General features: G+C 41.4%; 1 protein-coding gene across 2 annotated transcripts in view; it reads right to left on the bottom strand.

Annotated features, from left to right (window-relative positions):
- btbd8 (BTB domain containing 8) overlaps positions 1-13,203 on the bottom strand; it is a 76,825-nt gene that overhangs the window by 37,490 nt on the left and 26,132 nt on the right. For both annotated transcript variants that reach the window (XM_067989916.1, XM_067989918.1), the window contains exons 8-11: positions 12,831-12,927; positions 10,570-10,658; positions 10,357-10,459; positions 1,852-2,034 (exon numbers count right to left, since the gene is read on the bottom strand). In XM_067989916.1, the coding sequence (XP_067846017.1) occupies positions 1,852-2,034; positions 10,357-10,459; positions 10,570-10,658; positions 12,831-12,927 (472 nt within the window). The remainder of the gene's footprint in view (positions 1-1,851; positions 2,035-10,356; positions 10,460-10,569; positions 10,659-12,830; positions 12,928-13,203) is intronic.

Here is a 13,203-nt window from a genome sequence, read left to right as displayed (position 1 = left end):
CCCTGGACTGCAGGCAGTAGAAAGGAATCTCCATCACGATGGTAATTGACTACTTCCTTCCAAGGAAATATAGCACAAGCTTTGCCCCATCTCAGATCTGTGTGGAGCAGACCCGAGATCAGGCAAATATTCCACCTTTTCACCTAGATGTCACTGCGATTTGTTGAGCCAAAAGGAATTCCACCACCACTTAAGACTGTGGGAGCAGATCAAATGTTGTTCTACCATTCTGCTAAATAATGCATGATGCCCCTATTGCTGGGCTTGCAGCTTGCTCTCCCTTGAAGTTAACAGAGCAAATAAAGGTGTAGCCTTTTATGATAGTAGCCACATGCAGTAATTCAGTTTAAGTACTACTCAGTTACAAACCCATGGGTAATAGTCAAATGTTTATGCTGCCCACCCCCCCCCCCCCAATCCATTGATCCTGGAAATTTGAATACTCCCCCCTAGGAATTCCCATTCCACATATGTTAAAAGCACAAATGTCTCCCATGTACATTACAGTTATGCCAAGTCAAAGTCCTGCAAGCAGCAATGGATTCATGCTCCTCTGATCTTGACTGAATCTAGACTCCAGTTTCAACATAACGGCAATCACCTGTAGTTCCATAGATTCTAAGTAGAAAGTTTGAGAGGCGCGAGATGTTTTAATGACCCCGAGATCTAGCTTCACAATGGCTGCATTTGCAGGAAAATTCCTGCCAAATTTCCTTCATTTCAGTAATATCAAGCTTACCATATCTGGCAGAGTGACAGGTAACATCGCCAGAAGATTCAATAAATGATCTCAAAGTAATTTCTATGGGTCATAAAGACAATCCTGGCCCTTTCCCTCTGGAGACTCAATCCCAGCAAACAAGATTAATATCTCAAAACAAAATTTGGAACTCAGCCCTACTGGAACAATTGCACAGATCCAGCATGAAATCTCAAAAGCAAAAGACATCCCTTTCATTTTCCTTTTTTATTTAAAGTTGTTTTCTGTCCTTCCCTTTCTTGAGTCTACTTGTATGATCCCTGAAAAGCACCCAGACTTCTGACGCATCTTCATGCATCTGGTGCAAAGCTGTGTGAGTGGAGTACTCGGGGTCTCTGGAGGCAAGGAGGGAAAAATCAATGAACTGCCTAACTACATTCAGTAACACCCCATGGATGGCATAGATGAGATTGGGAACTTCGTGTTGTATGGATAAGACTTCCATCCTGCCTCTGCTGAACAAAGGGTTGGGGCACCAATTTTCTGGAACGCGATAGGGATCAATTCCTAGTGTTAACCTTAGCTCAGAGGTAACGTCCTTGCCTCTGAGTCAGCAGGTTATGGGGTCAAGACACATTCTAGAGACTTAAACATATCATCTAGGCTAACACTTCAGTACTGCACCGTCAGGAAGTACTGAATTTTGGATGGGATGTTAAACCGAGGCCTTGTCTGCCCTCTCAGGTGGACATAAAACATCCCATGGCACTATCAGAAGAGGAGCTGGGGAGTCAACCAACATGACTGAAACAGATGATCTGATCATTCATCTCATCGCTGTTTGTGGGACCTTATTGTGCGCAAATTAGCTACCATGTTTCCCTACATTATAACAGTGACTACACTTCAAAAAAAAAGGACTGCATTGGCTTTAACACGTTTTGGGACGCCCCGAGGTCATGAAAGGCACTGTAATAAATGCAAGTTCTTTTCCTTTCCCAATCACATATCTCTACTTGACCTTGGCATGTGACTATAAACGAGTAAAGAACAAGCACTTCATTTCAAAATCTGAGTCTTACCGACGATCAGATCCTTCACATAAGAAAGCATTTTGGTGACACACAGTGGATATGAAAAATAGATCTTACCGTTAACAGAAGGAGGAGGCTTTCACTTTTGATTGTCTCAAGGAAGTGTGGCACAATAAATTTGATGCATTCATCTTGTAGTTCTTTTGCCAAGGCAACTGCTTGCTCTGTCCATTTCACTTCAGGAAGGCTCCACAGCAGACGGTCACTTTCCATCAGCACTGAAACCACATTCTCCACATTCTGAAGGTGATCAAATACATGCACCAATCACCTGCGTGTACTGATCATTGTGGCCAAATTATTTTTTTTAAAAAGAAAACATACTATGCACCTGGATATAATCTCTTTGCTTATTTTATCTTTAATGAATTCTTTTGTCATTCAAATTAAGCATATTTGAAAATAATTGAACTGCCAGTCTGAATAGGTATCAGCCTTTCAAACAGTATCAAAAAAAAATCTAATCATCTTATTTAGAGATCATTTATTTATCAACTGCATGACATTCAATATTAGCAACTGACAGCAGTTTCTATTTTTCAGATTTTCTACGAAAGGGAGCTGAAAACCTACTCTGTAGAGCTGATTAAAACTCACTCAGACGCTAAAGACAGACATGCAGGTCTCGCTCCTTCCGTTCCACTCCCCTCCCCCAAAAGAAACAGCCAAGAGACCAAACAGCTCAGTCTACGGATAGTCAGAATACTGAAACAAGATAAGCTTCGGCGTGATAAGGAAATAATTCTTCACAAAATTCCTCCAACATTCATGCTACAGCAGCTATAATTAGATTTTGCAACAGTGGGAGATTTAATGGTCAAACTGTGTTTCACTGGTATGTGGGGATTTTTTTAAAGAAATAAAATGGAGTCACGGAGTCAAGTACATTCAGTGCAAACAAATGTTAATATTTACTTTGATTTCATTGTTACCAATCCTCTGTACGGTCAGTAAATCATCTTTCTCTTATTACATCCAAGTTTACAGATGACCAGGTTTAAACCTTGAAAGTGTGTTTTGTCTGACACTCTTTGAGCAATCGGTTACTTGTATCTATATTTATAAACTTCAGACTAGTTCTTGTACACAAAGCCCATCGTCATCTATATCATGACTGCTGAGCATGTCTACATCACAATCGTTCGGAAATTTTCTTCTTTCTCATCGGTTAAATGTTTAAGTAGGTTTTATTTTCATCTTGCGTGATTTAGCAATCATATTACTGTACACAAAACTTTTCACCAAAAAAAAATTCTACCCACTAACATGCTAGCAAAATAAACACTGCTCAATGCAGCCCCCTGACAGTCTTTCATCCACAACTTTTTAAAATTCCTAAAAGGAAAATCAAATACATAAAATGAAAAATCACAAACTTGCCCATAAATCTGGCTCCAACAATTGTTCTCTTCACCCCTCCAATTCCATAAGCAGCACAAAGCACCTTATGGGGATTTGAACTGGACTGTGGGTACATCCTCTCACCTAGCAAACAGCTCGCCAAAAGCTTTCCATCCATGTCCCCAGCACTATAAGTTCTAGGAACCACTGCGGCTTTTTAAAAAAAAGCAGAGAAACTCCCAGGAGCCACCATGTCTCCTCCTCCCTCCTCTGAATGTCAGTTTTGTCAGTTTAAACCAGTAGTATAATAATGTTTTTAAACTTATTTGTAGCCTCACATACCAGCTTTCTGACTGGGACATGAGTCGACACTGAACCAATTTTGGGGTCCAAATCAGGAAGACCACAGATCAGTGGTCACCAGCCACGTCTGGCAACTCTTCCACAATAGTGTGAAGCTACCGCATTTGGGGGTAAACTAAATTCACAGTAGATTGAATTCACACCAATTTGGATTTGGTCTGTACCTAATAATATTCAGTTTGCTGCACACAACAGGTTCCCAGATTATACAAGTTACTCCCTCCCCCCATCCCCGATTTAATAGGATGCTACTTACAAGATCCAAAAATAAATTGGTGGGGGGGCGGGGGACTGCTCATCAGACTGACATTCTCATAGTAGCAATTAAGTTGGCCTCCTGTGGAGCATGCTCAGAGCCGCTCCAACATTAAAAGGATCCCTGAGATCGTGCTAGTTAGCGAGTCTATCTTACCCATGGTTTGGAGAGTATGGCAAATAAAAGTCAGGATATTAAAGCATACATGACATCTCAGTTCTATGCGTACTAAAGTAAAAACTTTTTATATCCCAGCCACTTAGCAGATTGTGTTTTAACCATGAATAATTTTAGTAAGCACAACTCAGAACAAAGCTCAACAAAATAATCTCACTCTCAATAGCATAGATAGCCCAGTGGGTAGAAATGAAACAAGCTTATTGTACACAGGCTCAAACCCTGCTAGAGATTGTACTTACAACGACAGTATTTTCAAGTGTAGATTTAATGGACTCTTTAAAAAATAACACAGCACATTACCTCCCCCACCCCCAACCAAGAACCACAAACTGTTCAACAGATCAGAAAAATATACTTATCTTTGGGTTAACAGTTCAAAAGTTCAAAAGTTCTCATTGAAACATACAAGACTCTGAGGGGGGTTGACAGGGCCGATGCTGAGAGGTTGTTTCCCACGGCTGGAGAGTCCAGAACCAGGGGACAGAGTCTCAGGATAAGGGGTCGGCCATTTAAGACTGCGATGAGGAGGAATTTCTTCACTCAGAGGATTGTGAATCTTTGGAATTCTCTACCCCAGAGGGCCGTGGATGCTGAGTCGTTGAATATGTTCAAGGCTGAGATAGATAGATTTTGGGACTCCAGGGGAATCAATGGGTATGGGGATCGGGCAGGAAAGTGTAGTTGAGGTTGAAGATCAGCCATGATCTTATTGAATGGCAGAGCAGGCTCGAGGGGCCGTGTGGCCTACTCCTGCTCCTATTTCTTATGTTCTTAAGTAAAAGTTTAGCTGCAACAAGCAGCTAATTGATTGCTTGGTAATTGCTTTAGACTGGGCAAATATTATTCAAAACAGCCATGTTTTATGTAGTGTCTTAATATTCTCACACTCAATTGCCATAAAAAGCACCAAAATATAATTGGCAGTTGGAACAAAATAACCACACTGGGCAAACGTGCCACATGGTTTAGTCCGAATACATACAAACCAGATGCTCCCAAGTCCTATCGCGGGACTATGGAGAGTTACTGGCTATCAGCTGAGGTGGGGATGAAGCAAGTAGAATTGGGCATAGTATCTCCAGGCTTTTTATTTTGGGGGGGGGGGGATTTTTTTCAGTTAATCAGAGAGAGCCAGCATGGATTTGTGAAAGGTAGGTCGTGCCTGATAAACCTGAATGAATTCTTTGAAGAGGTGACTAAAGTAGTGGACAGGGGAATGTCAATGGATGTTATTTATATGGACTTCCAGGAGGCATTTGATAAGGTCCCACATAAGAGACTGTTAGCTAAGATAGAAGCCCATGGAATCGAGGGAAAAGTACGGACTTGGTTAGGAAGTTGGCTGAGCGAAAGGCGACAGAGAGTAGGGATAATGGGTAGGTACTCACATTGGCAGGATGTGACTAGTGGAGTCCCGCAGGGATCTGTCTTGGAGCCTCAATTATTCACAACATTTATTAATGACTTAGATGAAGGCATAGAAAGTCTCATATCTAAGTTTGCCGATGACACAAAGATTGGTGGCATTGTAAGCAGTGGAGATGAAAACATAAAATTACAAAGCGATATTGATAGATTAGGTGAATGGGCAAAACTGTGACAAATGGAATTCAATGTAGACAAATGTGAGGTCATCCACTTTGGATCAAAAAAGGATAGAACAGGGTACTTTCTAAATGGTAAAAAGTTAAAAAAAAAAAGTGGATGTCCAAAGGGACTTAGGGGTTCAGGTACATAGATCATTGAAGTGTCATGAACAGGTGCAGAAAATAATCAAGAAGGCTAATGGAACGCTGGCCTTTATATCTAGAGGACTGGAGTACAAGGGGGCAGAAGTTATGCTGCAGCTATACAAAACCCTGGTTAGACCGCACCTGGAGTACTGTGAGCAGTTCTGGGCACTGCACCTTCGCAAGGACACATTGGCCTTGGAGGGAGTGCAGCGTAGGTTTACTAAAATGATACCCGGACTTCAAGGGTTAAGTTACAAGGAGAGATTACACAAATTGGGGTTGTATTCTCTAGAGTTTAGAAGGTTAAGGGGTGATCTGATCGAAGTTTAAGATATTAAGGGGAACAGATAGGGTGGATGGAGAGAAACTATTTCTGCTGGTTCGGGATTTTAGGAGTAGGGGGCAGTCTAAAAATTAGAGCCAGACTTTTCAGGAGCGAGATTAGAAAACATTTCTACACACAAAGGGTGGTAGAAGTTTGGAACTCTCTTCCGCAAACAGCAATTGATACTAGCTCAATTGCTAAATTTAAATCGGAGATAGATAGCTTTTTGGCAACCAAAGGTATTAAGAGATATGGCCCAAAGGCAGGTATATGGAGTTAGACCACAGATCAGCCATGATCTTATCAAATGGCGGAGCAGGCACGAGGGGCTGAATGGCCTACGCCTGTTCCTATGAGAAAAGCAAATTAATCAACTAGGGATCCTCTGCTAGGATGTCAATGTCTGGGTGTTGGATAAGGACAGGATTGGGGTTGGCTCATATGCCACACAGTCAAATATCCTGATGCTGTTCACTGCTCAGGATCACCCATGGAAAATGGCCACCCAAGAGCGATTGCAGAGAGCTGTTGGCACTTGTGGAATTAGACTGTAGCACGAGTCGCTATCTGTAGGAGATGACGGATTGAGTGTGAAATCACTTTGAAGTTTTTTTTTTGTACACTACATTGCTGGCATGCCACTGCAGGTCAGTATTGGCTCGAAAGTAAATAGTCTCTGGAGATGTTATCCTTTTGGCACCACATTTCAAACTACTCTTAAAGCTCTGGCAAATTTCTAATTTGCCATTCAATTTCATCAGTTAAAATAGATGGCTGTCCCATTGGTTCTTCTCAAATCAATGGAAACCTGACCTGAATCATAGGTCAGTGAGCAGTGCTTCATTCAAGCATTTGAATGAACATGGAAAGAGCACAGCCTTTTCCTTAACCCCAGAGCTTTGCAAGCACTGCAAGTACTCCAGATGGAGTATTGTGTCCATTCTGGGCACCACATTTTAGGAAGGATGTCAAACCCTTAAAGGGGGTGCAGATAAGATTTACTAGAATAGTACCAGGGATGCGGAACTTCAGTTATGTGGAGAGACTAGAGAAGCTGGGGTTGTTCTCCTTAGAGAAGGTTAAGGGGAGATTTATTTTTTTATTCGTTCATGGGATGTGGGAGTCGCTGGCGAGGCCAGCATTTATTGCCCATCCCTAATTGCCCTGGAGAAGGTGGTGGTGGTGAGCTGCCACAGTCCGTGTGGTGAAGGATCTCCCACAGAGCTGTTAGGGAGGGAGTTCCAGGATTTTGACGCAGCGACGATGAAGGAACGGCGATATATTTCCAAGTCAGGATGGTGTGTGGCTTGGAGAGGAACATGCAGGTGGTGTTGTTCCCATGAGCCTGCTGCTCTCGTCCTTCTAGGTGGTCGAGGTGGCGGGTTTGGGAGGTGCTGTCGAAGAAGCCTTGGCGAGTTGCTGCAGTGCATCCTGTGGATGGTATACACTGCAGCCACTGTGCGCTGGCTGTGAAGGGAGTGAATGTTTAGGGTGGTGGATGGGGTGCCAATCAAGCGGGCTGCTTTGTCCTGGATGGTGTCGAGCTTCTTGAGTGTTGTTGGAGCTGCACTCATCCAGGCAAGTGGACAGTATTCCATCACACTCCTGACTTGTGCCTCATAGATGGTGGAAAGGCTTTGAGGAGTCAGGAGGTGAGTCACTCGCCGCAGAATACCCAGCCTCTGACCTGCTCTTGTAGCCACAGTATTTATATGGCTGGTCCAGTTAAGTTTCTGGTCAATGGTGACCCCCAGGATGTTGATGGCTGGGGATTCGGTAATGGTAATGCTGTTGAATGTCAAGGGGAGGTGGTTAGACTCTCTCTTGTTGGAGATGGTCATTGCCTGGCACTTGTCTGGTGTGAATGTTACTTGCCACTTATCAGCCCAAGCCTGGATGTTGTCCAGGTCTTGCTGCATGCGGGCACGGACTGCTTCATTATCTGAGGGGTTGCGAATGGAACTGTGCAATCATCAGCAAACATCCCCATTTCTGACCTTATGATGGGGGGAAGGTCATTGATGAAGCAGCTGAAGATGGTTGGGCCTAGGACACTGCCCTGAGGAACTCCTGCAGCAATGTCCTGGGGCTGAGATGATTGGCCTCCAACAACCACTACCATCTTCCTTTGTGCTAGGTATGACTCCAGCCACTGGAGAGTTTTTCCCCTGATTCCCATTGACTTCAATTTTACTAGGGCTCCTTGGTGCCACACTATTTAATAGAGGTATTCAAAATCATGAGGGGTTGTGATATAATAAATAAGGAGAAATTGTTTCTAGTGGCAGAAGGGTTGGTAACTGGAGGACACAGATTGAAGGTAATTGACAAAAGAACCAGAGGCGAGATAAGGAGAATTTTTTTTAAAAACGCGGCAAGTTACGATCTGGAATGCACTACCTGAAAGGGTGGTGGAAGCAGATTCGATAATAACTTTCAAAGGGGAACTGGATAAATACGTGAAGGGGAAACATTTTCAGGGCTATGGGGAAAGAGCAGGGGAGTGGGACTAATTGGATAGCTCTTACAAAGAGCTGGCACAGGCACAATGGGCCGAATGGCCGCCTTCTGTGCTGTATCATTCTATACCCTTACCTTGCACCTTTGCTGAAATGCTATTAGCACTATGCTGGCATGAACAATATAAAGCTGGTGTAAGATTGAATGCTACTCAATTCCCCCTCACAAAAGAATAAAATTTCTAGGAGAATTCAAACTCATGCAGCCAATCTACGTTTCCCCAATCATGTGGGTTGGATTTGGTCCCTTTTGCACTTTGTTCCTTTACCTCCATTAATAAGTATTTGTGTTTCCTGTGTTGAATCTTTAAGAGGGTGAACCTGTGGAATTCTCTACCGCAGAAGGCTGTGGAGGCAAAGTCACTAAATATATTTAAGAAGGAGATAGATAGATTTCTAGACACAAAAGGCATCAAGGGGTATAGGGAGAGAGCGGGAATATGGTATTGAGATAGAGGATCAGCCATGATCATATTGAATCGCGGAGCAGGCACGAAGGGCCAAATGGCCTACTCCTGCTCCTATTTTCTATGTTAGGAGTAAAATTGTTATAAGGATCTCAGAGTTACCAAGAGTTATAACTTTGCTGAAGGCGAGGATAAGCGTCATTTGAAATTTTGTTAATTGTTTGCTGAGTAGTTCTAATCAGCAGTGGTTAAGTGTCGTATTCTCCGGCAATAGTGAGCAGATAAATCTCAGCCTGAGGCAGGCAAAAATGAGCATTGGACTGGATTCATTCCCTCTCACTTGATAATTAGATCAAATGATATTAGGAGCAATCTCTTCATTTGCCTAGAGTGTACGTATGCAAGGTTTTGGGTCTGAGTAGAGTCGAAGACTTGGTCATCAAAAAATTACCAAAGTAACATTTTGCTGACAAAAACTGTGTTAAAAGTATTTTAAGAATTATTTCTGAAAGAAAAATGGGTTTCAAAAAATGAAAGCAAAATACTGCAGATGCTGGAAATCTGAAATTAAAAGGCTGAGCAGGTCAGGCAGCACCTGTGGAGAGAGAAACAGAGTTTCAGGTCGATGACCCTTCGTCAGAGTTCTGATGAGACGTCACTGACCTGAAACTTTTAACTTTTATTTCTCTCTCCACAAATGCTGCCTGACCTGCTCAGTGTTTCCAACATTTTCTGTTTTTATTTAAAAAAATGAAGTTCTCCTTTGCTAAAATCCAACTTTTCGCATTTTATAGAGAAAAGAAGAATCAGTTAGAAATATTAACCGATTTCAAAACTATATGTACACAAAAACCTGCTGTGATTTGTACACAGATGGATTTAATATTTTAATACAGGAATTGTATACTAGGAGGAAAAAAAAAACTGATAACTAAAATATTTATCGTTCACAAAATTCACCATCAGGCTGATCTTCCCAAGAGGGTCTCCCCACATGCAACACCGCAGGAGATTTTGTTTTTTTAAAAAAAAAAATTCCTTCTCAGGATGTGCCCATCCTATAGCTGTTTGAGAGCCTTTCTAGGCCACTTCAAAGGGCAGCTAAGAATCAACCACATTGGCGTGGACTGGAGTCCCATAGGTAAGGCCAGGCAAGAATGGCAGGTTTCCTCCCTTGCATTTTTTTTTTAAAACAATAATCCGCCGGCTTCATGGTCACTTTTACTAATACCAGTTTTTTTATTTCCAGGTTTAAAAAAAAGACTGAATTCGAATACTCAAACTACCATGGTGCGATTCTGGATTATTTCTCCAGGCCTCTGGATTACTAGTCCAGGAACACAACCACTACACTACCGTACCCATCTGTCTTTTAAATTTACACAGTGATATTATTGCAAACAGAAGATGAAAAATGCTGCTGATGGATGTTACTTACTAAAGACTGGACTAGAGAGGTCAAACAGGCTTTCTGCAGTTCTGCTGGAAGACCAGCAAAACTCTTCCCTGACCAACATTTCACAAAATATTTGGTAATCCATCTGCAAAAAAAAAATTTTTTTTTTTTTTTAAAATGAACATAATTTCTGGAACAGATTTTTTTTTTTTTTTTAAAAGTTGCAGTTTCGCACCAAATAATGAATCATCTTACCTCATACAGGAATTATACAGGCAGTCAATTCCAACTGAGTGAGCTATTTGCAAGCATTCCAGAATAGACTGCTGCATTCCAATAACAGGCTATAAATTAATCAATAGAAAAGCAATGAGCTAGGAGGCAAACTGAGACCGGGTTTACTTAATATTAATATGTCTCACTCCATAATTAGTGCATTGAAAATACATTGACATTTCAGCAAATTCTAAAAGGAAAAGACAGCAAACAGTTCTGTTCACAAGCATCTACACTTAGTTTACAATAGAAATTGCAGCCAAGTTACGGTTGAATATGATTTTTTGGCAAAAAAAAATTCATTCTTGGCTTCAAACACATGCAGTTCTATCCTCTGCTCAGCAGTACCAAGCAGAGACACATTCTGTGAAAACACAGTGGATATCCTATTCACTTCAATCCTGAGCTGCTGCTAGAAAATCACAACTCTAACAATTGGGAAGAAGCACAATCTGTTTAAAAAAAGAAAAAAAAACTTACAAATGAAATCCCAAAGATAAAGTCTATAAATTGGCAACCAGAAAGCACTGGAAACACACGGATTGGTCAGCATCTGAAATTTTGGGCGGAACACTTCAGAGACTGGAATAGCCAGAAACAAAACAACAGGTACAAAAACTTTTTTTGCCCTCAAAACAAAATGCTGGTTTTTATCATTATATTTATCAATGACTTGATTACTATGGTGAAAAGTTGAGGCCCCAGAACAGAACCCTGGGGAACACCACTTGTCACATCCTGCCAATCAGGAGTACAAAAGCTTTAGTTGGTGTAATTTGATCAGTGTACGATGTGCTTGGTAAAGAATTTGGAATTGAGTTTTCTGATATCTGTCTTTGGCAGAGCCTCCTGTGGGAATAGTGAGTAACAATTCGAACAGATGCTTTTATGTAAGCTCCTGTGTCTACTGCAGCCAACCTATGATCAGGAACTTCAGTGAAAACTGCATTCAGACCCCTTTCCCTATCCCCCACAAATCAATTACTTTTAAAGCTTCAAATTACAAAAGAAATCCATCCACCAGAGTCCAAATTTGGGCTAGATCAGGTCATAGGCTATGGTTTAGAAAAAATTCCCTCAGTCGATGCATACAATTATTGGACCATGCACTGGGCTCTGCATCAAGCAAGGTACATTCCCTGATAGTTGGACCAGAATTTAACACCTGTGCCATCCAAACAGGTGTGCCAAGGCTGCGGTTAAGTGCGTCATGATCTAATTGAATGGCGGAGCAGGCTCGAGGAGCTGAAAGGCCTACTCCTGTTCCTATGTAGTTCCTAAATGTATTCTGGTAATGCTGGAAGCAATGTGGATCCAGGGGGATCTCAATTATATAAGTTCTAAGGAGACCGAAAGCTTTGTAGGTCTCAGGCAATAATGGCAGGGGCAGCAGCAGTTAACTTTGAGGTGAAAGGAGACTTGCACTGCACAAATTAAAGGACTGGTGGGAATCTACGGTGCTAAGTTACCGTCAGCTGGAAAAATGAACTGAAAAAAAATCTTTGAAGTAGCCCACAGGAAAAGAGCGATTTTTGAATCTGAGGAACATAACTGCTGTGCAAAACATCATATACAGTTTGAAGCTAGACCAGGTAGACTATTTAGTCCCACTTCTTGATTGTTAAATGCACTCTGGCTGACTAGCCGTGGGGGCACAATAACCTCCTGCATATGGGCTCTAGAGGATCTCCTGTCCCAGACCAAGCAAAACTTTCAACGACGGTGGTTTCTTATAAATTGCTGGTTTATTTGTGCATACTCGTAGGAGAAGGATTTACTGGCACAGGGGAAGGAAGGGGTTATAAACATTACTGATCATGGAATGTAACAGAAGTCAATTTAGACAATATGTTAAATTTACAACTAACTAGAACACTCAAAGCTGAGCTCAGAGGTACATAAGTATTCATCTTAAAATGAGTTGATGTGTCACAGTCCCAATCTCAAAATCACATTGCTTGTGTATTTTTAAAGTGAACACCAACTGCCCCATATCTGAATAAAACAGCCACACAAAAGGGGTTAAAGTTCTGCAAAATCAAATCTTTCAATATTTTTTATTCCAAAAGGCAATTCCACATTTAGTACTCTGACCAAACTAATGGTATAAATATGGAAAGCACGAAAAGCAATGAAATAAACTAACGTCTAAAAATGTGAATTAATGAACCCTTCAATTCGAGCAAAAACTGCATTTTTGGGCCACTGCACAATCACTACTACACAGAATAGAATGTTACCTTGTGAAAAAACTTGCAATAATCCTTCCTCAGAACATGTAGAACTACTTCCTTCAGCCCATCTAAGTTGTACATATCTGCTAATAAAAGCACTGAACTGAAGAAAAAGAAAGTGCTGAGTTAGCATTAAGATTTACTCAATTTGTCATCTTGCCCTTTCATGTTCTATGTTTGGGATTCTTCATTACTGCATAAACTCTCGCTTCACTTAGCAATCTCTAGCATCATTGGTGTATACAGCATGTATGTAAGCAATGGCCCATAACAATGTGTGTTCATTAAACATCTTAATTTCCAAAGGATACTCTTGCAGCTGAGTAAAATAATTGTCATTTAATAGGATATCGCCCAAATACTGGATGTATGTTTTGAA

This window comes from Heptranchias perlo, chromosome 9, assembly GCF_035084215.1.
Source record: "Heptranchias perlo isolate sHepPer1 chromosome 9, sHepPer1.hap1, whole genome shotgun sequence".
NCBI lineage: Eukaryota > Metazoa > Chordata > Chondrichthyes > Hexanchiformes > Hexanchidae > Heptranchias > Heptranchias perlo.
Note: the sequence above shows the minus strand (reverse complement) of the source record. Positions and strands in the feature narration are given on the sequence as shown.